We start from the raw sequence: 23,106 nt of genomic DNA, 5'->3' as shown, positions 1-23,106 counted from the left end.
CCAAAATGAAATAACAGTTAATTATAAATGCGATGGTGGTTGACCCATCTTGGCAACCTAGGGACAGGAATCCCTCCAAAAAGGCATCTTGGAAGCATGTGCATTAACATAAATTACACAGCACCCAAAATGGCAACATTGCCTATGCATAGTGCAGAAATTCTTCTCTATTGAGTCATAACTAGGCCCTTGAAGCTATTTGCTGTCTCTCTTCCCATTAGATCTGGTTCCTCTGTTGCTTTATTTTTTTCCATCATGGCACTTATCAGTGTGCTGGAACTACACCTCTGCAGTCTGAAGTTTCTGACAGGAGGCCCTCGGGAGTGGGGAGTGGCCATTCTAGTTGTTCAGGCCTCAGGGAGCTTTCCCTGACTCTTATCCCAATGCCCACAGCTCAGAGTGGGGCTTAAGAGGTATATCAGTAAATCGAATGAGAGATACGTCCAGTCATGAGTACTGAGTAGAATCATCCTCCAGATGACACCCTCAAATCCTTAAATGCTTTGGCTCCTGGACTCAAAGTTCATGGAATTAAGTTGGACATTATAGATGGATCAGTACAAGGTTTCAGATATAATATGAAACCGGTTTGCTTCTGTCAGGTCTTATTTCTGTGTTGTCTTTCATCTTTTTTATGTGGGGGGGCCACACCCAGTGGTATTCCATATGGGATGCTGAGGTGGAACCTGGGTTAGCTACATGCATGGCAAGGGCCCTTACCCAATGGACTGTCTCCCTGACTCCTATCTTTAATCTTTACCCTTGGATCCCCCCATTCATATTTCACCAATTTTTAAAGATCAAAGTATTGAATAGACATTTTCCAAATTAAAAAATCCAGATGACCAAAAAAAAAAAACACAAGGTGTTCCACTTCAGAAATAAAATGCAGGGGCCGGGCGGTGGCTAAAGAGGTAAGGTGCCTGCCTTGCCTGCGCTAGCCTTGGACGGACCGCGGTTCGATCCCCCGGTGTCCCATATGGTCCCCCAAGCCAGGAGCGACTTCTGAGCACATAGCCAGGAGTAACCCCTGAGCGTTACCGGGTGTGGCCCAAAAACCAAAAAAAAAAAAAAAAAAAGAAATAAAATGCAAATGAAAGCTAAAATGAGATTTTCACATGGAACCACCAGTGCTTCTCAAGGCTACTCCTGAATTTGTGCTCCAAAATTATTCCTACTGTGCTCAGGGAAACATCTAGGGTACTGGGGATCAAATATGGGTATGCCACATGCAGGGAAAGTGTATTCACTGTACTATTTCTCTGGCCTCTCATTAGGATGATTTTTTTGTTTTGTTTTTGGGCCAACCCAGGAGCGCTCAGGGGTTCCTCCTGGCTCAACACTCAGAAATTACTCCTGGCAGGGTTAGGGTCCATACAGGATGCCAAGGATCGAACCTGGGTTGGCCGTGTACAAGCAAATGCCCTAACCTGTGCTATTGCACTGGCCCCTTATTAGGATAATTTTAAACAAATTGAAAAGGATGCTGAGGAATCAGACCCATCATAATTTGCTGGGAATCTAATGTGGTGTGATGAATTTGAAAACTAACAGTTAGTAAGCTATGCATTTACCTTATTACTCAGTAATTTTACTTCCAGGTATATTTCCCCCAAAGAAAACATGTTCACACAAAAAATGTCCATGAAAGATTGTGGTAAAATTATGCTTTGACAACCAAAAAGGAAACAAACTCAAATGCTCATTAACCAGTAAATGAATAAATGATATAGCCATCCAGTGAAATATCATTATGCCAGAAGAATAGAATATTAATCAGATTCGACTTGAAAGATTGAAGCTTGAAAATGTGCTGAGTGAAAGAAATCAGACGCAAAAAGCCACAGATTACAGAATTCCATTTGGGAGAAATCTTCAGAACAGGCAAGTGCACAAAAACTTGGTTGATGTGTTGTTAGTGGAGGATGATTTCCTTGAGGGGTGAGGAAATGTTCTAGAATTAGTGTTGATGATTGCACAACTTCATGCCTTTACTGAAATCAGAGCTGTTTGTAAAGCATTTCTAGAATGCATTCACTAATACCAACTCTACTTTAGCCTTACAGTAGTTTTAAACATCTGCTAGATGTTTAATCAACCTACAACGTGATTTAGACTGATAATCTACAACTCTAGATTTCCTGCCCAAATTATACTTATTGTTCTCATGTTCAAAGCATTAGCATCTTTGAATGTCTGTTGTTCACACCTAAGTATGTCTCAAGTCTCCTTTCTTTAACAAGAGTAATTTGAGACTATCAAATAGGAATACCAGGTGGCATGAATGAAAGCACTGAGATACGAATTTTACTGCCATCAGAAAATGTAACAAGTGGGACTAAAGAGATAGTAGAGTGTATGGGGAATTTACTTTGGTTGTGGTCTACTAGGATCTGATCTCCTACAACCCACATGGTCTCCTGAGCCCCCCAGACGTGATCCCTGAGTGCACAACCAGGAGTAAATCCTGAGTACTGCCAAGTGTTGTCCATATGTGGCTGGAGAGATAGCATGGAGGCAAGGCATTTGCTTTGCATGCAGAATGACGGTGGTTCGGATCCCAGCATCCCACATGGTCCCCCGAGCCTGCCAGAAGTGATTTCTGAGCGTAGAGCCAGGAGTAACCCCTGAGATGAGCCGGGTGTGACCCAACCTCCCAAAAAAAGAAGAAATAGAACTTTTAAGAAATAGATTATTTGAAATCTCATAGAAGTTATTTTGGTTACTCTGTTCTTAGTAGTGCCCTTAATATCTTAAAATTGGCTGTGTGTGTACTGGCTGATAGGCTTCTACTGTCTTTACTACTAATATAGTAATTATGAAGGGGACAGGGACAATCCGCATAAAGTGTGCACCTTACCTGTGTGAGACACTGGTTTTGAACTATGACACACAAAAGTTAAAAAGATAGAGGCTATGGGCCTGAACGGTGGCGTAAACGGTAGGGCATCTGCCTTGCATGCACTAAATTAGGACGACGGTTCGATTCCCCTGTGCCTCATATGGTTTCCCAAGTCAGGAGTGATTTCTGTATTTTTTTTTTGTGTGTGGTTTTTGGGTCACACCGCCAGTGCTCAGGGGTTACTCCTGGCTCCATGCTCAGAAATTGCTCCTGGCAAGCATGGGGGACCATATGGGACACCGGGATTCGAACCGATGACCTTCTGCATGAAAGGCAAACGCCTTACCTCCATGCTATCTCTCCGGCCCCAGGAGTGATTTCTGAACAAATATACAGGAGTAACCCCTGAGTGTCATCGAGTGTGATTCAAAATCAAAAAAAAAAAAAAATGGAGGCCAGAGTGATAGTACAACACATAGGCATTTACCTTGCATGCAGTCAACCTGTGTTTGATTCCCCGCATTTCATATGGTCCCTGAACATATGAAGTAATTTCTAAGTGCAGAGCCAGGAGTATCCACCGAGCATCACTAGGTGTGAGCCTGCCCCTTCTTCAAAAGTTAAAAAGATGAAAGCTCGGACCAGAGAGATAGCATGGAGGTAAGACATTTGCCTTTCATGCAGGAGGTCATCGGTTCGAATCCCAGCGTCCCATATGATCCCCCGTGCCCGCCAGGAGCAATTTCTGAGCCTGGAGCCAGGAATAACCCCTGGGCACTGCCAGGTGTGACCCATAAACCACACACACACACACACACACACAAGATGAAAGCTCTTCTCAGTTTCCCCTCCACTCTTGTCCTGCTTGCCTATAAATGCCTTACCCATTTTTCGGGGTCAGTTTGACATTGACCTGCCCACTGAACCTTATTGCCTCTCTGAAACAGTAGAGGAATAAGATTGCAGGAGGGGGAGTACTCTGTGTCCTCCAGAAAGTAAACTAGACAGTCTTGCTGATTCAAGTGTCAGGGCTTCCCAGACACGTGTTTGCACAGGTGGAGGAGGCAGGTACCTGAAATACCTAAGGCCACCTCATGGGCCTGTGTCAAAACTCCAAAATTACTGACTCAGAAAACCTGTGGAATGTTTGGCGCAAGGGAGTGTGGGGTGTTTTCACAATTATCCCCAAGTTTACGAGGCAGGGAAATCTCAAAATCACCAAGAGCTGCACTCATTGTGGATGGACTGGCCCTGAGAAAGATGACAGTTGGGGCACAGAGCATCTGCCACGTGCAGGGGCACAGGCACTGAACGCTGAGTGTGGCACCCAGGTACAACCCCGAGCACCACTGGGAAAGAAATCCCTGTGAGTTTCCAGATATTTATGCACACATAAATCGTAGCAATCAATTGTTATATTGATAGGCAACTTTGACTCTACTTGCCTTGTATTGAGTGCCCCATTACAACTGCCAACTCTGCAGAGCCTCTTGCACCCCCACTTTGATGTGCTTACTCTCTTTTCTAACCCTTAACCTTGGCTGCTCTGCTCTTGCCCTTTTCAAGACTTTCTTGTTCTTTAGGATTCAGGAGAAAACTTTTTCCATCTACCCCAAGTGAATTCCTCCTCATCACCATTTGAACATTTCCAGTTAATAAACTCAACGTTTCCATTTAATAGAGTCAGAAAAAGGAAGGCAGCTTAAAGCTTAGAGAATTGAATTTAATTCTGTTTCCTCCTTGATGAAGGGGGAAAACATCTGAATAAAATAAATCACTTTTCAAGTCAGATCTATTGGGGCCAAAGTGATAATGTGAGTTCCACATTCCCCAATGGAGCAGCATCGTAGAATCTTAGCACACAGCTTCCCAGGTTTGGAGGAAAATCTATGACTTGGCATCCTGGAAACCAATGATATTAGAATTGAACTGCAAAAGGGACCTACCTGTTATTCACACAGTTATGTTTAAGAAAAATCGTTTGCTTATGCTTTATTCTCCTTCCAGTTAATCTGGTGAAATCATGATCTCGAAAATAAAAAGAAATGTCAACCTACTTGACTTAATTATATGAACAATAGAAACCACAAGTCTCTTCCAATTGTACATACCAGCTACAGTTAACCTGATTTTTTTACATCATTGACATCACTGAATCCATTCAAATTTACCTGAATTTTTTTGTTTATTTGCTTGTTTTCTTTGTTGTTGTTGTTGTTGTTTTGGGTTGGGGGAGCTTGGGCCACACCTGACAGTGCTTAGGGATTACCCCTTGCTCTGCTCTCAGAAATTACTCATGGCAGACTTAGAGGAAGCTGGAGATCGTACCTGGGTTAGCTGCACGCAAGACAAATGTGCTACTTGCTGTTCTATCATTCTGGCTAGCCCTTACTTAGACATTATCATTCATCCTGTTTTTCTTTCTTTTTTTTTTAAATCCTGTTTTTCTTTATCTTCTCAAATGTCATATATATATATATATATATATATATATATATATATATATCTGTATCTAGTGTTAAGTCATACCAGTATCCAGCAGTTCAGGGGCTGTTCCTGTGCTCAGAAGTGGTCCCTAGTGGCACTCAGGAAATTATATGCAGTTCTGGGAACTTAATTGGGTGGGGCGAATGCAAGTCAAAAACCCTTTTACCAATTACGCAAATTCTTTCAAACCCTTTTGCCAATCCTTTTCAGGTTCTTCCAGGAAATTGAAGAATCGGAAACATCCCCAAACAACTTCTATGAAGCAAACATTATTTTTATATATTATTATAGGCTTATTTCCCTAATGAACAACAGATACAGATATTCTCAACAAAATACTAGCAAATAGAATCCACCAACTTATCAGAAAGTTGATGGGTCAAGCAGTAATTTAGCAAATAGGGTACTTCCCTTACACACAGCTAACCTGAATTTGATCCCTGGCATCCCATAAGCTTCCCTGAACACTGTCAGAAATGATACCTGAGTACAGAGCTAGGAGTAACACCAGACTACTACTAGGTATAACCCAAAGAAAAAATAACAAAAAAACGATCATATGTCATGACCAATTGGGATTCACCCCTGGGGACACAAGATTGTTTAATAAATGCAAATCAATCAGCATAATACACTATATCAATAAAAGATAAGTATCATAATCATATCAATACAATGAGAGAAAGTGTTTGATAACATCCAGCAGTCGTTCATGATAAAAACTGAACAAAATGAGAATTGAAGGAACTTTCCTCAACATACATTTACCACAAGCCCACACCAAGCACTATACTCAATGGAGAAAATCTAAAATCTTTCCCACTAAGATCAAGGAACAAGACAAGATTGTCTACTCTCACCACTGTATTCAATATAGTATTAGAAGTACTTGCCAAATAAATTAAGCAAGAGAAAGACAGCATGGACATCTAGATAGGAAAGGGAGAAGTCAAATTCACTATTTGACTAGATGATAACAGTATTTAAAAAATTATAAAGATTCGACCAGAAAAACCTCCTAGAAATAATTTATTTGTGTAGCAAGGTAGCAGGCTACAAAATTCATATGCAAATCTCAATGGCTTCTTATATGTAAATAATGAGAGAAGAGAAAGATATGTAAAAAAAAAAAACCAACACAATGTGCCTCACAAAATCAAGTACCTTGGAAACAACTTAATAGAAGCGATGTGAAACTGGGTTGGAGTTATAGTATGGCGGATAATGTGCTTACCTTGTATGTAGTCCAACTGGGTTTGAACTCTAGCATCCAATAGGGTCCCTTGAATCCACTAGAAGTGATCCCTGAGCACATATACAAGAGTTAGCCTTCAGCACTACCAAATCTGGCTTAAAAACAAAAAATTAGGTGAAAGATCTATACGAAGAAAACTATATGGCCTGGAGAGATAACACAGTGGCAGAACATTTGCCATGCAATAAGCAGATCTGGGATGGACCCAGGTTCAGTGCCCAGGATTCCATATGGTCCCTCAAGCCTGCCAGGAACAATTTCTGAGCACAGAGCCAGGAGTAATCACTGCCAGGTGTGGCCCAAAAATAAAAAAGTAAAGAAAGGACTTGTGAAGTGTTTATTTAAAAATAATCTATAAACACTACTTAAAGAAATAAAGACACAAAGAAATGGAAACACATCCCTTGCTCATGAATTGGGAGGATTAATATAATCAAAATGGCAATACTCTCCAAAGGACTATACAGATTTAATGCAGTCCTATAAGGATGCCCATTATATATTTCAAGTAAATAGACTAAACACTTGTAAAATTTATATGGAACAATAATCTTCCATTATTAAGGCAACTATTAAGAAAAAGAGATGAGAGGCTTTATTTTTCTCAATCTCAAATAGTTGAACAAATTCTTTAACAAGTATTTTTGAGAAAATGGTCAAGTACTTGCAACAAAGAAAAAACGAATTCAGATCTCTTGCTAATACCATGCACACAATTAGATCAAGTGGATTAAAGACCTTGATATTAGGCCTGAATCCATAAAGTATATGGAGAGAAACAGTGAGAACTCTATTACATTGAAAGTAAAGGCATCTTTAAGAATGAAATACCATGACCACGCGAGTGGAAGCAAAGAAACAATGGAATTAAATTTTAAAAATTAAATTAAATTAAATTAAAAAGCTTCTGCACTTAAAAGGAAATGATGACCAGGATAAAATGACTGTCCACTGGGGCTGGAGAGATAGTACAGCAGAAGGGCGTTTGCCTTGCACACAGCTGATCCAGGAATTATGCTTATTCAGATCCTGGCATTCCATATGGTCCCCCGAGCCTGCCAGAAGTGACTTCTTAGCACAGAGCCAGGAGTATCCCCAAATAACACCGGGTGTGACCCAAAAAACAATCAAACAAACAAACAGAAACATAAAGACAGTCCTTGAATGCGGAGAAATTTTTGACTACCAACCATCTGATAAGGGGTTACTATAAGTGATAGTACTATCACTGATAGAACTTTATAAGAGAAGAAAACCCAATCCCTGCAAAAACAATGGAGAAGCGATAAACAGAGTTTTCCTCAAAGAAGAAAAAAAATGTCTAAGGTTCATGAAAAAAATGTGGTAGGGCACTGCCAGGAATGACTTGAGAGCAGAGCCAGGAGCAACCCCTAAAAGGCACCAGGTTTAAGCCCCCAATATAACAAGAAAAATACGCAAACTTTTATTTAAACACCTTGATTACAAACATGATTGTCATTCCTGGCAGGCTCAAGGACCTGAGGTCTGTCCTCTGCTGCCTGCAGAAAACACTTAAAAATTCAGGAGAGACACAGGCTCAGAGTAAAATGATAGACACAATTATACAAGTCATTGAAAAACAAAAAGCTGGGACAGCCATAATTATATTAGAACAAATTGCATTCAACCTCAACACAGTACTCTGAGACAAAGATGGACACTACTTACTGATCAGGGAAACATTAAAGCAAGACGTATTCATATTGATCAACATTTATGCACCAAGTATAGAGTCAGGGGGTCTTTATTCAGGGGCAGATGTCTTATATTTCACCTAGAAGGAGACCTAAACGTAGGTATTGCTGTGTTCAGAGAAAAAAAGGCAAGCGAAATACTGGGGAAATTGTTAAAGTTTAGCCAAACTTATTTGACTAGTTGACAGGTTTATACTCATTCTTGGGTCAGGGTCAGTTTAGTGATAGAATTAGCAGTAGGGGATCCTGTGTTTATGGTTAGGGTTAACACTAAGGAGCTTTTAGTGTTATGTTTTTCTTTCTTTATAAGTTAAAACTGTAATCTACTATGTTCTTTGTAGTTAAGTTTTAGACATACAATGGTTTCAGCACCAATCCACCAGTATTGCCAGCTTCTCTTCACCAGTGTTCACAGGTTCCCTACATACCAGAGATAGATCATCTCAAAGTCTGGAATTTGGAAGACTGGCTTACGGGGTCCTCAGGGCTCCTTTGCGAGCTGAGCAGGAAGGTCCTTTCCCAGGACCCCCTCTTGGGTTTGTGGCCACCTCGACGTCCTCTCCTTGTAAGGAAGTAAGTTACATGAATTAAGATACAACTAATGTCTCCTTGAATTCAGTGACAGCAATCACAGTCCCGGAAGTGCAGAGTGCGCCCTCATCCCGGAAGTGCAGAGTGCGAACTCGTGCTCCCCTCGCTCCTGTGCACTGTGCTTTGGCGCCTTTTCCTCAGCAACTCGCTCGGCCTAATACCCGGATAGACGTCGTCTGATTAGACGTGCACTGTGCTTTGGCGCCTTTTCCTCAGCAACTCGCTCGGCCTAATACCCGGATAGACGTCGTCTGATTAGACGTGCACTGTGCTTTGGCGCCTTTTCCTCAGCAACTCGCTCGGCCTAATACCCGGATAGACGTCGTCTGATTAGATAGACGTCGTCTAATTAGACACCCGGGACAGTCCAAGGTCCTCGCGTGTCCCCCCACCTCCTCAACGCCTGCACTTCCAGCTTCTGGAATCCTCCGAGGAGGCTGCGTGGACAACGCTGTGTGTGTGAAGGCCCCCCCCCCCCCCCGAGTCTTTCTGTGGAGGCGCCATGGCTTCTTCCTCAGGCAGTATGTTCCAGAAAATGGCCGAGTTGGGGCCTGACTCTGGCGGGCACACAGTGTAGTGTTCACTTTTATTTACATTAATTTTTGGTCGGGGGACCACACAGAGTTGTTCTCAGGACATACCTTCTCTGTGCTCAGGGATATTCCTGGTGATAATGTGGTCTTTAATCCATTTTTAACAGCTCCTTTCTTGGTGTTACTATTTTTGAAATTGTGGTTTTACTGATTAGTTGCAATTTTTCTGTACTAAAGAAAGAAAACAGTTGCAAGGAATGGAGAGATGGTAAAGGGGTGCGTGCATCTCTTGCATGCATCGAACCCCATTTTAATTTCCGGAACTGCATATTGTTCCCTGAACTCTACTAGGTAAACCAGAGCCAGGCATTTCTTGATGATGCTCCAAAGAAAATAACAAAACCAAACACATGTAAGAAAACAAAAAATCTTACCTCTAGTCTACCCCAAATTTTTCTAGCCAATTGCCCTACTATTTGTATGATGCTTGAGAAGTCAGTACCATAAAAATCAATTGTGTCTGGAGCAATAGCACAGCAGGTAGGACGTTTGGCTTGTACAGGGTGACCTGGGTTCAATTCCCAGCATCACATATAGTCAGTCCCCTGATTCTGCCAGGGGTGTTTCCTGAGTGCAGAGCAAGCCAAGAGTAATCACTGAGCACTGCCAGATGTGTCCCCCACCGCAATACAACAAAAGCAAAACAATTTAAATCCCTCATCACAGGTGAAAACGCAAGGCATACTCTTGGCTTTGCTTGCAGAAATCACTCTGGTAGGCTCAGAGGACCATATGGGGCACTGAAATTTGAACCTATTGTTAGCCATGTGCAAGGTAAATGCTCTACTTTCTGTACTGTCTCTCCAACCACATTTGTGCTTTTTATTTTATTTAGTTATTCTTTTTCTTTTAGGGAGTTACTATCGTTAAATCAATAGTTTATGGTAATGTTGCTCGCTATTTTGGAAAGGAAAGAGAAGAGGACGGGCATACCCACGAGTGGACGGTGTATGTGAAACCGTATATAAATGAGGTAGGCACTTGTTTCTTCTATGATCATCTTCATCTACAGTTGGTTTACATAGAATTAAATTATATTTCACCATAATATTTCTAAACTTATAATTTTATAATAATTTTGCTGTTCTTTCCATTTTGCTGCTGAATTCCAGAACCTAGAATACAGCCTAAATAATATATATATATATATATATATATATATATATATATATATTTAAAAGGTACTTATTGAAAGAGGGGGCTGGACAGATAGTGAAGAGGTAGGTGTTTGCCTTGCACACAGACCATCTGGGATGAAAGGTGGTTTGAATCCAAGTATACATCATGACCCCTGAGCCAGCCGGGAGTGATATCTGCATGCAGAGCCAGGAGTAACCCCTGAGCAATGCCCAGCATGATTCCCCCTCCAAATAAATGCACTTATTGAATGGGTAACCTATTCCGTACTTAGAACTTTCCAAAATCCACAACCAAAACTTACATATGAGTATCTATATAGTGCAATATTGTTTGGCAATAAAAAGATACAAAAATACATGCTAATTCTCAATGAAAGATAATGAAAAACATGGTAAGTGAGAAAAAAGATAAAAGGCTATATGTTATGTGATTATACCAAAAAGAGTATTTGTCAGAAGGTAGAAAGGCTTTAGAGAAACCCTGCTAATGAGATTTCTTGGTGTGTAATAAAATTGATAAGTGTTTGGTCATGGATACACAATGTTAGGTTTACTAAAATCATTGAAGGCTACATAAATTACACTATGGGCAAACTGTAGGTCAGAATAACTCACTTGAATGGTTTTTTTCATTTAAAACTTTATTTCTGGAGCTCATTCCTGGTGCTGCTCAGGGCTATACAGTTCTCCTTCAGTTTATTCAACTTCAATTCCAAAATTCAAACCCCTCCTCTCAGGGAGAAAAATACGAACTGATTGAGACATAGTAACAAAAGGGAAACAAATGGGGACCTGCTGCAAGTGGCTTCTGTCTTACAGATTCAGTGGGCTTCAATAACCCACTTCAGGTGGTGGATGAAACATGGACTGGCATACTAAATAATTTTGAAGAAAATGAGACTACACAAATGAATTGTTTGGGTACTCAGCTTCTGGAGAGCCTGTGACAAATTTAATCTTTAATCAGGGAGTTTTATATGGGGTAAAAGTCAGTAACATGTATTAAGAAGAATGTTTACAATAACAAGGCAGAGTTTAGCAGTAAACAGTACATTAAGCTCTGGGTGTGAGCGGTAAGAATTCTGAGTTACAAGGAGGTCACAACTCAAGGCAGTTCTTAGCAAATTAATGTCAGATGCAAACTAAAGGATTAGTAAGAAGTAGAAAAAATTCTAGGAACTCTGTCTTCACTGGGATGGGCTCTATTATTTTAGAGATCAAGTGCAAGAAAGAGCTAAATCCACTAAGGTGCAGTTTCCATTTTCTGGGAAGAGGTAATAGCCCAGAATCTGATTTCTGGCTAAGCCCTTGAATATCAGAAACTGAGGATGCAAGGACATTTTGAAAATGAGAAAAAACCATTGTCTTTGATTTTAGTGCTAAATATTATCCAGGAAAGGGGTTTTAATCAAGACTATGTTTTGCCTGTAAATATCAGTAGAAAAGAGAATTGGTTTTAAGGCCGAATAATATGAAGGTGATTTAATATGAGTTTCATAACACACATCTCATAAATATTTTGGGGGGAATTCCTCAAACCTTCATACAGGGGGAGGCTTTTTGAAGAACCCTCTAGGGTTCTCAATTCTCCACAACAGGAAAATCCAGGGATACATCTAGTGGGCCTGAGTTCCCTTAAATGGAGATATCTATGCATGGCCCGACATGAACCACTTCAAAAGGCATCAATTTACTTAGTTTTCCTGTGTGAATTTTCATGTGGACAGAAAGCCATGATTAATGAGTGAATGCCTTCCTACACTCCTAATATGTAGGCTTCTCTCCTGTATGAATAGTCCTGTCCTTAATAAGGAATGAGGATCGCGTGAAGGCCTTCGCACACTCCTGACATGAATAAGGCTTCTCTCCTATATGAGTATTCTTGTGCCTAATAAGCATTGAGGATTGAGTGAAGGCCTTCCCACATTCTTGACATGTGTAAGCTTTTTCCTGTATGAATATTCTTATGTCCAATAGGGAAGAAGAGTAATTGAGGGGCCGGGCGGTGGCGCTGGAGGTAAGGTGCCTGCCTTACCAGCGCTAGCCTAGGAGACGGACCGCGGTTCGATCCCCCGGTGTCCCATATGGTCCCCCAAGCCAGGAGCGACTTCTGAGCGCATAGCCAGGAGTAACCCCTGAGCGTTATCGGGTGTGGCCCAAAAACCCAAAAAAAAAAAAAAAAAAGAAGAGTAATTTAAGGCCTTGCCAATATCAAGACATATATGATATTTTTGTTGCCTTTCCCAATTCTTAGATTTAGGATCATTTGGGTGTGACCTTTGACTCAGAGTGTGTCCACTTCGCTAACTGTCAGAGGAATCTTGTGTAATAGGGGTATCTGAGGGTATATCACAGTGCCAAGCACAGGGAAGTCATTGCCTCATTGATTGCCTGTAGGAGTCCTACTCCATGGAGAATGTTCTTGTGAGCCTCTTGACATGAGGTGCTCGGAGCAAACACATTTGGTTGCTAGGCAGAAAGTGACCCAACTGTGGAGTACTGAATCCAGGGACTGGAAGGACCAGGCTCAGGAGTGTTGTGACAAATAGTCTGGGTCTCCACAGCGAGGACACTCTCCTCATTCTGGCCCCCAATGGAACTGATGACCCCAGAGTCCTCATTTTCATCACTATACAGGCAAGACTGTTCTCTCAAGGATGTGGCCCACAGCACAGTATCAAACAAAACAGAGCGGGTTTTGCAGCTTTCCAACTCACTCCTGTTTGGAGATTCCATCCCTGCTGTAGACATGCTGCATCTCAGCAATTCTCGTGGGTCATAGCACTTCACGAGAAGAAAGCGGAAGCACGAGTGTCTGAATATGAAATATGAAATAAATGAAACCACACAGAGATTGTGGGCTCAACTCGTTTCTGGCAGGAGTGCGACAAGTTCAAAGTTTTGAGCATGGGAATTTATAGGGCTAAAATTACCCACAGGTGAAGAATAATTGTAATCACAAAGCCTAGTATAACAATAACAATACCTAAGCTATGGGTGTGATATAAAAATTCTAAGTTACAAGAGAGAAGGTCACAACTCAAGGTAACTCCTTGCAAGCTTACTTTAAATGCAAAATCAGGATTAGGAGGAAGTAGAAAATATCTAGAAACATGATCTTTCTAGGCTGGATTCTATAGTTTTAGAGGTTAAGTGAAGGAAGGAACCAAATCCCCAAGAATGAGCTTTCTTACTTCTACAGGAGGGTCAAGATCCGCATTCTGGTTATGCCCTTGATTACCAGAAACTGCAGTAGCAAAGAGAAAAATTGTCTTTGCTTTTAGGACTGGCTATATCCAGAAAAAGGGGTTCTCAAATAAACTATGGTGCTGGAATTTCTGAGCCAACTTATTTGATAGAGACCATTATATTGCCTGATATATACAAAGGAGAGATAGTCAAATACTGGCTAAAATGTAATGCCAGGCGTCTCTTTGGAAATTCCTCAACCATCCACGCAGGGGAAAAAGGCGTCCACAGCAGGCCTTTTGAGGAACACCATGGGGAATAAATTAGTTCTACCCACCAGGAAGATCTGAGGATACATCTGGTGGGTGAGCCCCCTAAAAGCTTAGGTATGCTCTGGCACATTCCAAAAGTAAATTGTTGAATGGTGGAATTCTGCACTGGTGCTCTGCATTCTCAAAACATGTCCCTCTGCCGCCTCCCCCCAAGGGCTCCTTTTTCCAGCCACTTGATCAGTGTAGGCTTCATCCTGCATTGTCCTATGTCCCACAGGTGCTGCTAGGTCTCCAGCATCACATCCATAGAGAGTGTAATTTGAGAGGTGTCCAGGCATGGCCATTCATCTGAAGGGAAACTCACGGCCATCTCAGGGAATATCACTGTGTACAGTCTTTATTTTATGGGCTCCAGAACAGCCAGAGAGTCCGAGAGCTACCAGGGGTGACCCAAGAACACTGATTCAGAAGCCATTTATGAACACAGTGGGTGGCCCTGAGAACTGGAGTTTTGATGGTGCAGCCTCATCTTAACCCTTCTGTATTTTTCGGAAAGAGCAAAAAAAGTCAGTTTGCATGTATCCCTGTCTGAGACCCGGGGCCTCTGGTTTTCTCAGAGCAGCCATGCCAAGGCCAGAGAGAAAAATCATTCCTCCAGATGCCCCAGCACCCACAGGGACTCATGAACTGCACTCGCGTCACAGTGTAGCCTCTGACAGTTATACCCAACATTTTAGATCACTTAGTTTAATTGAACTTAATTATATCTACAATTTGTTCTTTAAAATCAATTATAGAGTTCTTTGGTTTAAAAATGATTGGGGTAGACTATGTATGGTAAAGCATAATTGAATAGAACATTATGTGTCGAATCAAATATAATGAAAAATGAGTGAGTTATATGTATGTATGTCCTACTTTATTATGAATTGTGAAATAATTTTCAGGCTCCGATGCTTTATTTATATTTTTTCCTGGTCTTTAGGAGGGCCTCATAGGCACAGTTAGTAATATTCAGGGGTTACTTCTAGCTCTGAGTGTAGGAATTGGTCTTTGTAGGGATCAAATATGGGTTGACCATTGACAAGCCAAGGCAATCCTTCGTTGTGTACTATTATACTCTAGCTCCTGTTTATTTCTTTTAAAGAAGTAAATGCCACATACTTAAAGGGAGGTATATTATGTAAAATTAAAGTACATATACTCAATGTATTTTTCTCCAAGTTTTTATGCATAATTCATTTCTCTCTGTTTTAGGATATGTCAGCTTATGTGAAGAAAATCCAATTTAGATTGCATGAAAGTTACATCAATTTCTTAAGAGGTATAGTACGTTGTTTTTTACTTATAACAAAAAAAATTAAAGGAACGAGAGAACTAGGGATTTACAATTATTTTATTTTTCTTCTTTCTTTAGTTGTTACTAAACCACCTTATGAAATTACTGAAACAGGATATGATGAATTTGAAATAACCATCAAAATAGTTTTCCTGGATCCTAATGAAAGACCTGTGAGTAATGTTACTCTTTAAAAATCTGTAGTTTTTAATACCTTTGTTTTTTGGTTTTTGGTTTTTGGCCACACCAGGTGAAGCTCCAGGGTTACTCCTGTCTATGCACTCAGAAATCGCTCCTAGCTTGAGGGGCATATGGAATGCCGGGATATAGAACCACAGTCCATTCTAAGATATCTTAGAAACAAAGCCCTACAATTTGTGCCACCACTGGGCCCCACATTACCATTTTATTCAGACATATTTTATGTAAAGTTATGGCATGATATTTCTTTCTTTATTTAAACAACTTTATTACATACATGATTGTGTTTGGGTTTCAGTCATGTAAAGAACACCACCCATCACCAGTGCAACGTTCCCATCACCAATGTCCCAAATCTCACTCCTCCCCACCCAACCCCCCGCCTGTACTCTAGACAGGCTTTCTATTTCCCTAGTACATTCTCATTATTAGGATAGTTCAAAACGTAGTTATTTCTCTAACTAAACTCCTCCCTGCTTGTGGTGAGCTTCATGAGGTGAGCTGTAACTTCCAGCTCTTTTCTCTTTTGTGTCTGAAAGTTATTAATGCCGTCTAGTTCAACCTTTATGGAAAGCAATATGGCATGATATTTCTTGACTTAAATTAATAAATTTATCTATTATTAAGTGATGTACCTTTTGTAAAATCAATACAAAAACATAGTTTGAGATTTTCTATCGAAAAAGACCAAGAAATCTTATTATAGCAGAAAAAAAACATTTAAAATTTACAATTTCCATTTGTTTTCTATTAATAACTTGAGTCTACAAACTCTGTGATATGCCACTATTCAGTTGTTTTGTTTTTAGTGCCAAACCTAACTGTGCTACTCCTGTTGGGTTTGGCTGTGGGCTGCTGTGCCTCAAAGAAACTGAAGTACAGGGTTTGCGAAATTGGTCACCGTTGTGTTTGCCAGAGCACCAATATCCTTTCTATATTTACTTCACAGGTAACCCTGTATCATTTACTGAAGCTATTTCCATCAGATACCAATGCAATGCTAGGGGAACAGAAGGTGGTTTCTGAGTTCTATGATGAAATGGTAAGTAGATACCATAAGAATTTGAGTGTCTTTTCAGTTATAGAACTCTGAGGTCATTGGACTTTTTTTTTTAATTTTGTCCGATTAGATATTTCAAGAACCTACAGCATTGATGCAAGAGTTATTAACAACATCTCGTCTGCTAACATTAGGCACCTATAAGCATGAAACAGACTGTAAGTGCCATGAATTCTTAATTTCTACTGAAAAAAACCTTTATGATGTAGTAGAGTAAGAAAAGTATGTTTAGTGATGACTAAGATATTCAATAATTATTGAAGTAGATCTTTTAGTTTAAAAATCAATATATATATAAGAATTTGAAAAAGGACATTTGAAATTGTTTTCAAATTAGATCTCATTTCAGAAAGATAAAAGATAACCAGCCTCTCACATTCTCTAACATGCTTTTTTCTTTTATCCCTCTATTATATTTAAATATAGCTTTTTGTTCATTTTAGTTATTAACCTTTTTCAGTCACTTTCTTTTTTCTGCTCTTTGTTAAAAGTTTTGTAATGAATTTTAAAAATTATAAGGATGTTTGTAGATGATGATCAAGTCTGCCCTTTTTTAGTTAATATTATTTTATGTGGTATCAAATTCATACAGGAATGTTGGATACCAAACTCACAGACTGATAATCCTGGTAAAGCTTCCTCTGATTGACAGCACCTCAGATTTTCCTACTTATCCCCCATGCAGCTACTGCCAATCATCCTTATTTCATATTCCAGGTGGAACCTATTTGTCACTGACCATGTAGTTTCTCTTTAGCAGTTCTGTGATCTCTCATTCACTGGTTGTGTACCAGGCATAGTATATTTCCGAGGATAGAGTAGTGTCCAAATCAGACAAAAAGTCCTCCCTGGAGGCTAAAGAGTTCATATAGGGATGGAGGGACTTATCATGGATGCCACCAGCCCTGGTTCAAATCCCTGACATCACATATAGTCTCTTAAGCCCTGCCTGTGTTCACTCCTAAGCACAAAGCCAGAAATAGCCCTTGAGCACCCAAGTGGAGGGCCCCAAGTCTCATACTCCTCTCATAAATTCTCTGTCCTCATGGAAAAGACTTACTATTTAAAGAAACTTGACTTTAAATAGAAAAAAGCATAAGGTAGTGAAGGAATGATAAAATTAAGGAGGAGAGGAAACATCTTTCATGGAGGAGATGGACTTTTAAATATCTGGTCAAACTGCTGCTTGAAATGGTGGCATTTGAGAAAATGCTTAATAGAGTGAGCCCAGTGCTTACCTGAAGGAAAGGTGTTACCTGTAGGAAGAGCTCTCCAGGAAGAGCATGCCAGCATGCCTTGCTGAATAGTCAGGAGGCAGTCAAAACTCAAGTAGAGTGTACAAGGCACTGGGCATGAGAAGTGAGGGTAGAGAGGTCAATAGGGGGTAGGTCCTTTGTTTTGGAGGTAAGCCTGGCTATTCTCAGAGCTTACCCATGGCTCTGCTCAGAGATCATACCTGCCTTCCCTTTGTACAAAGTTCATGGCCCAGAATTCGGTCATATAATGAGTTGTTGGTAACTGTGACAACTTCAGATTATTAAACTGAAGGCGTTATGAAGTTACTTTTGAATATTGAGAATAAAGGTGACACTATAAAACTAATTTAAAAAAAATCACTTGTCTTAGCTTTTACTGAGAAGAGGCTATAAAGCAGAAAGAATAGAATTAGATCAAATCATTACATAGCTCTTCCAGTGATATTGATCGTACTAGAATTGGAGGCAACCAAAATAATAGCAATAGTAGCAATGAGAAGAAGTTGGATTCTGATTCTATTTTGAAGATCTATAAAGTTGGGTTTTCCAGTATAATCGAATGAGGGATTGGAAATTGAGGGAAGAGGGAATAAAGTTTTCTAAACACTTGATACAGCACTGCTGGATGGTGGTCCCCAGGCTAGCAAAATCAAGGTACACTATGTCATGAATACTAAATAGCTGTGAACCCTGAAAACTATTATATCGCAAATGCTGGTTTCTTTACTATTTAAAGAGCTCATGTACATCAAAAAGAACAGCTAATAACCTGACACAAAAAATGGAAATAAGGCTGGAGCAATTCCGCAGCTGTAGGGTGTTTGTCTTGCACGTGGCTGACCGAGGACAGACCAGGGTTCAAGTCCAGCATCCCATATGGTCCACCGAGCCAGGAGTGATTTCTGAGCTTAGAGCCGGGAGTAACTCCTAAGCGATGTGGGTGTGGCCCAAAAAATGTGAGAGAGAGAGAGAGAGACAGAGACAGAGACAGAGAGGCAGAGAGACAGAGAGAGAGATTAAGGAGGTCTATATAGAATGCATTCAACTAATTAGGTTCAATAGTGTATTTTAAAATAATCAAGTGCTTCTCATGCCCAAGTTTTGTATTTTGGTCTGGTTTTGTTTCTAATTTCAAACCATGCTTATTTTCTTTTTTTTTCTTTTTTCCCTTCCCCCACCATGCTTATTTTCAATTGCAATACCACAGACATATTTTTTATTTTTAAATTTTATTTTATTGAAACCATTGTGATTTACAAAAGCCTTTCATAATTGGGTTTCAGACATACAATAAATCAGGTCAATTTTACCACCAGTTTTGATTTCTCTCCACCAATGTTCTCCAAGTGCATCCCGTACCACCACCCCTACTCCTGTCCTTCAGATTGACAGGTTCATTTTAAGTTTAGATTGTTCAAGTTTGGGTCTCTTGAATCCATTGTTGTTACCTTTGGCTTGAATATTTAATTCTGTCTTTTTAAATTTTTTATTTCTTTATTTAATTGTTAATAATATCTTTATTGAAACACCTTGATTACAACATGATTGTGATTAGGTTTCAGTCATGTAAAGAGCACCCCCTTCGCCAGTGCAACATTCCCATCCCCAATGTCCCAAATCTCCCTCCACCTAACCCCACCCCCACCTGACAGGCTTTCCAGTTCCTTCATTCATTCATTCATTCATTCATTCATTCATTCATATGGTTATGATAGTTCTCAGTGTAGTTATTTCTCTAACTGCACTCACCACTCTTTGTGGAACCACAGACATCTTATCAAAAGGGCTCCAATGCTTTTATGATGAGTCCACTAGATGGCACTCGGATGAGAGTGCATTCTTTTGTTGTCAAACCCAATCAATGCTGCTCTAAATGGAATATTTAAAAGATGTATTCTCTTTTGCAGTTATGATTTTTCTTTAGAAATGTAACCAAATAGCTTTGTTTTAATAACACTATTTTTATTTTTTGTTTAATGTTTTATCATCATAAGGTAATAAGATTCTTGATGTACCAGGCAGTGTATACTTTATATACATTAAGTCATTTAAATAGATGTTAGGTGGTATTTCTACTATCATCTCGATTCTAGAAATAAATTTTAGAGATATAAGTAGCTTAAGGCGTCGGAATGTTCACACAGTGGGGAAGGTGCTTGCTTTGCACATGGCTGACTCGGGTTCAATCCTCTGGCATCCCATATGGTCTCCCAAGCCAGTAGTGATATTTTGAGCTCCGAGAGTAAACCCTGAGCATTACCGGGTGAGGATCCCCCCAAAACAAGAAATAATATATGGTTTGCCAGACAGATCTATAGAGGGAAGGATATTTGCTTTGCACACAGCCAAGCAGAGTAAGCCTTGAACATTGCAGGGTATGACTCAAGACCTCACACACACACACACACACACACACACACACACACACTGAGTTCATTTTCAAACTTTGATGTTTTTGTATTTATCTGCACATAAATTTAAGAATTATTTTAATGATTATGTGATTTTAAATATTTTTTCTTTTAGGTTTTTTATTTAAGAATAGTTTTAATATATCTACTAGGCCTCTTTCTTCCATTTCTCTTATTTTTGTGGAGTTTCAGTCTAGTTGAACAAGTGTTGACAGGGCCGTGTTCAGGTCTCCCACAATTATTGTGTTATTATTGATGTCCTCTTTCAAATTTGTCAATAATTGTATTAGATATTTTGCTGGTCTCTCATTGGGTGCATATATGTCTAGTAGTGCGATTTCTTCCTGTTGCACATATCTGTGAAATTTTACTATACATGGATTTACATGGAATCTATTATGCTGAGTGAAATAAACCAGAGGGAGAGAGATAGACGCAGAATAATCTCACTCACCTGTGGGTTTTAAGAAAAATAAAAGACATTTTTGGCAATAATTCTGAGATAGGAAGGCTGGAAGGCACATCTCACAACATGAAGCTCACCACAAGGAGTGATGAGTGCACTTAGAGAAATAACTAGTTTGAGAACTATCATAACTATGTGAATGAATGAGGGAAGTAGAAAGCCTGTCTAGAGTGCAGGATGGGGTGGGGTAGGGAGGAAGGAGATTTAGGACAAATGTGATGGGAACATTGCACTGGTGAAGGGGGTTTTCTTTACGTGACTATAACCCAACTACAATCATATTTGTAATCAAGGTGTTTAAATAAATATATTAATAAGAAGAAAAAAGAAAAGATTTAAGATTATCATAAATCGGGCCTGGAGACATAGCCTCGCGCCCCGCACCCTGGGGTTGCGGGTCACTATTTGAGAAGCACTGTCATAAATAGTTGAATGTGTCTGAATTGTGTACCTCACTGTTCCTACGTTACTAAGTATATGAATAAAGATGAAATGTTTGTTGAATCTTAAATTTAAAAAATTAGGGCCCGGAGAGATAGCACAGCGGCGTTTGCCTTGCAAGCAGCCGATCCAGGACCAAAGGTGGTTGGTTCGAATCCCAGTGTCCCATATGGTCCCCCGTGCCAGCCAGGAGCGATTTCTGAGCAGAAAGCCAGGAGTAACCACTGAGCATCGCCGGTTGTGGCCCCCCCCCCAAAAAAAAAAAAACAAAAAAAAAAATAGGGACCAGAATTTCTCATTTTGGTGTTTCGGCCACACCTTGTGTGAACCAGGGTTATTCGTGGCTCTGCACTCATGATCACTCCTGGCACGTTTGGGGGACTATCTGGGATGCTTGGGATCAAACCTGGGTCGTCAATGTGCAAGCAAATGCCCTCCCTGCTGTGCTATTTCTCCTACCCTCGGAATTTCCTGCTTAGTTCTAGAAACTATTTTTTATATATAATGTTGCAAGTCAGCCCCTGAAGAGGTTGACTGATGGAGGGATGGAGGATGAGGCCTTTCTCCTCCAGCTCGGACCACACGTCTGTTACCCTGTTCAGTCGGCGGTTCTGAGGTGAATGCGGAGGGGAAGAAAGCCAACAGGCAGGCAGTCTTCCGATGAAAACAGCTCTTTATTCCATGAAAAGGCCAAAGCCAAAAGGCCTAAGAATAGGTCCAGGACAAAAAGCCTCGTGCCTTCTACAGACCCATGTTTTAATGCCCCAGAATCAGGTACCACCCTAGGGTGAGAGCAGAATGCCAGGTCACACCCTAGGGTAGGGCACAATCACCTATCAGGGTAGGGTCAGTAACATAATAATCCCATTAAAATGTTTACATACACAACAATTCCCCTGTTTGTTTTTAGTAAACAAACAATATTGTCTACAAGTATTAAAGGAAAAACTAGTAAATAATAAAAGAACAGCCATTTGAATAAGCAAATCACAGGACAATGTAAATAAAAACTTCTAACCTAAACAAAACATAGGATGTCTAAAACCAGAGACATGTATCAAAGAATCAACTACAAGCTCCTTAGAAGAAAAATCTACTATGTACATACATCCTTCAAAGAGACGCCAGAAAGGTTGTGTAGCAGGCAAGAAGTAGCATCTTTTCATTATTTGTTGTTGTTGGTTTTTGGGTCACACCTGGCAGCGCTCAGGAGAGACTCCTGGCTCCACGCTCAGAATTCGCTCCTGGCAGGCTCAAGGGATCATATGGGATGCCGGGATTCAAACCACCATCCTTTTGCGTCTAAGGCAAAGGCCTTAACTTTTGTACTATCTCTCCAGCCCCTTTTCCATTCAAGTCCAGGTAGACCAGAAGTTGGGAGTTCAGACTTTCTGACCTACCTTCCTGGGTTTAATGTTACGTATCTTAAGTTACTCACATTTCATCATAGAAAAGAATCTTAAAGTGATCGAATACTTGTTACACTATAACATAAGCTACACATGTGGAAAAAGTGAAATAGTTCTTTAAAAGTATTTTCCTTAGTTGCAGAACTTGAAATGAAAACCAGAAAGAAATTAGAAGCTGCCCAAAAAAGGACAAGCCTTGAAATTGAAAAATTTAAGGAGAGATTAAAAGCAAACTTGGAAGCTATAAATGGTTTAAAAAATGAAATTCGACAACTTGAAGATGATCAGGTAAATGAAATATGAACAACTGTGAAGAGAAATTCATTGACAGGTGAATGATAGTAAAGTGAATTTTAAAGGAGAATGAATTTAAGGGGTATCATGTTACTTAGGAAAACTGCATATATAGTTGTTGATCATCGATTTCTCAGCAGTGCGGG

General features: G+C 40.1%; 1 protein-coding gene across 2 annotated transcripts; it reads left to right on the top strand.

Moving 5' to 3' along the window:
• Positions 1–9,413: 9,413 nt before the first annotated feature.
• LOC125999550 (YEATS domain-containing protein 4-like) lies at positions 9,414–22,969 on the top strand. 2 transcript variants are annotated; one of them, XM_049767634.1, is made up of 7 exons: positions 9,414–9,461; positions 10,337–10,456; positions 15,341–15,407; positions 15,501–15,595; positions 16,573–16,665; positions 16,754–16,841; positions 22,803–22,969. In XM_049767634.1, exons 1-7 carry the CDS (start codon positions 9,414–9,416, stop codon positions 22,967–22,969), a joined length of 678 nt encoding a protein of 225 aa, XP_049623591.1. The 2 variants fall into 2 exon arrangements, with proteins under 2 accessions (XP_049623591.1, XP_049623592.1); XM_049767635.1 differs by lacking the exons at positions 15,341–15,407; positions 15,501–15,595.
• Positions 22,970–23,106: the final 137 nt, after the last annotated feature.

Source organism: Suncus etruscus, chromosome X (assembly GCF_024139225.1).
Source record: "Suncus etruscus isolate mSunEtr1 chromosome X, mSunEtr1.pri.cur, whole genome shotgun sequence".
Classification (NCBI taxonomy): Eukaryota; Metazoa; Chordata; class Mammalia; order Eulipotyphla; family Soricidae; genus Suncus; species Suncus etruscus.
This window is presented reverse-complemented; position numbering and strand designations above follow the sequence as displayed.

Coding starts and splice junctions, on each gene's coding strand:
- LOC125999550 (XM_049767634.1), top strand. CDS start 9,414: ATGTTCCAGAAAATGGCCGAGTTGGGGCCTGACTCTGGCGGGCACACA. Junction 10,457..15,340: donor TGAAACCGTATATAAATGAG/GTAGGCACTTGT, acceptor TCTCTGTTTTAG/GATATGTCAGCTTATGTGAA. Junction 15,408..15,500: donor TTACATCAATTTCTTAAGAG/GTATAGTACGTT, acceptor TTCTTTCTTTAG/TTGTTACTAAACCACCTTAT.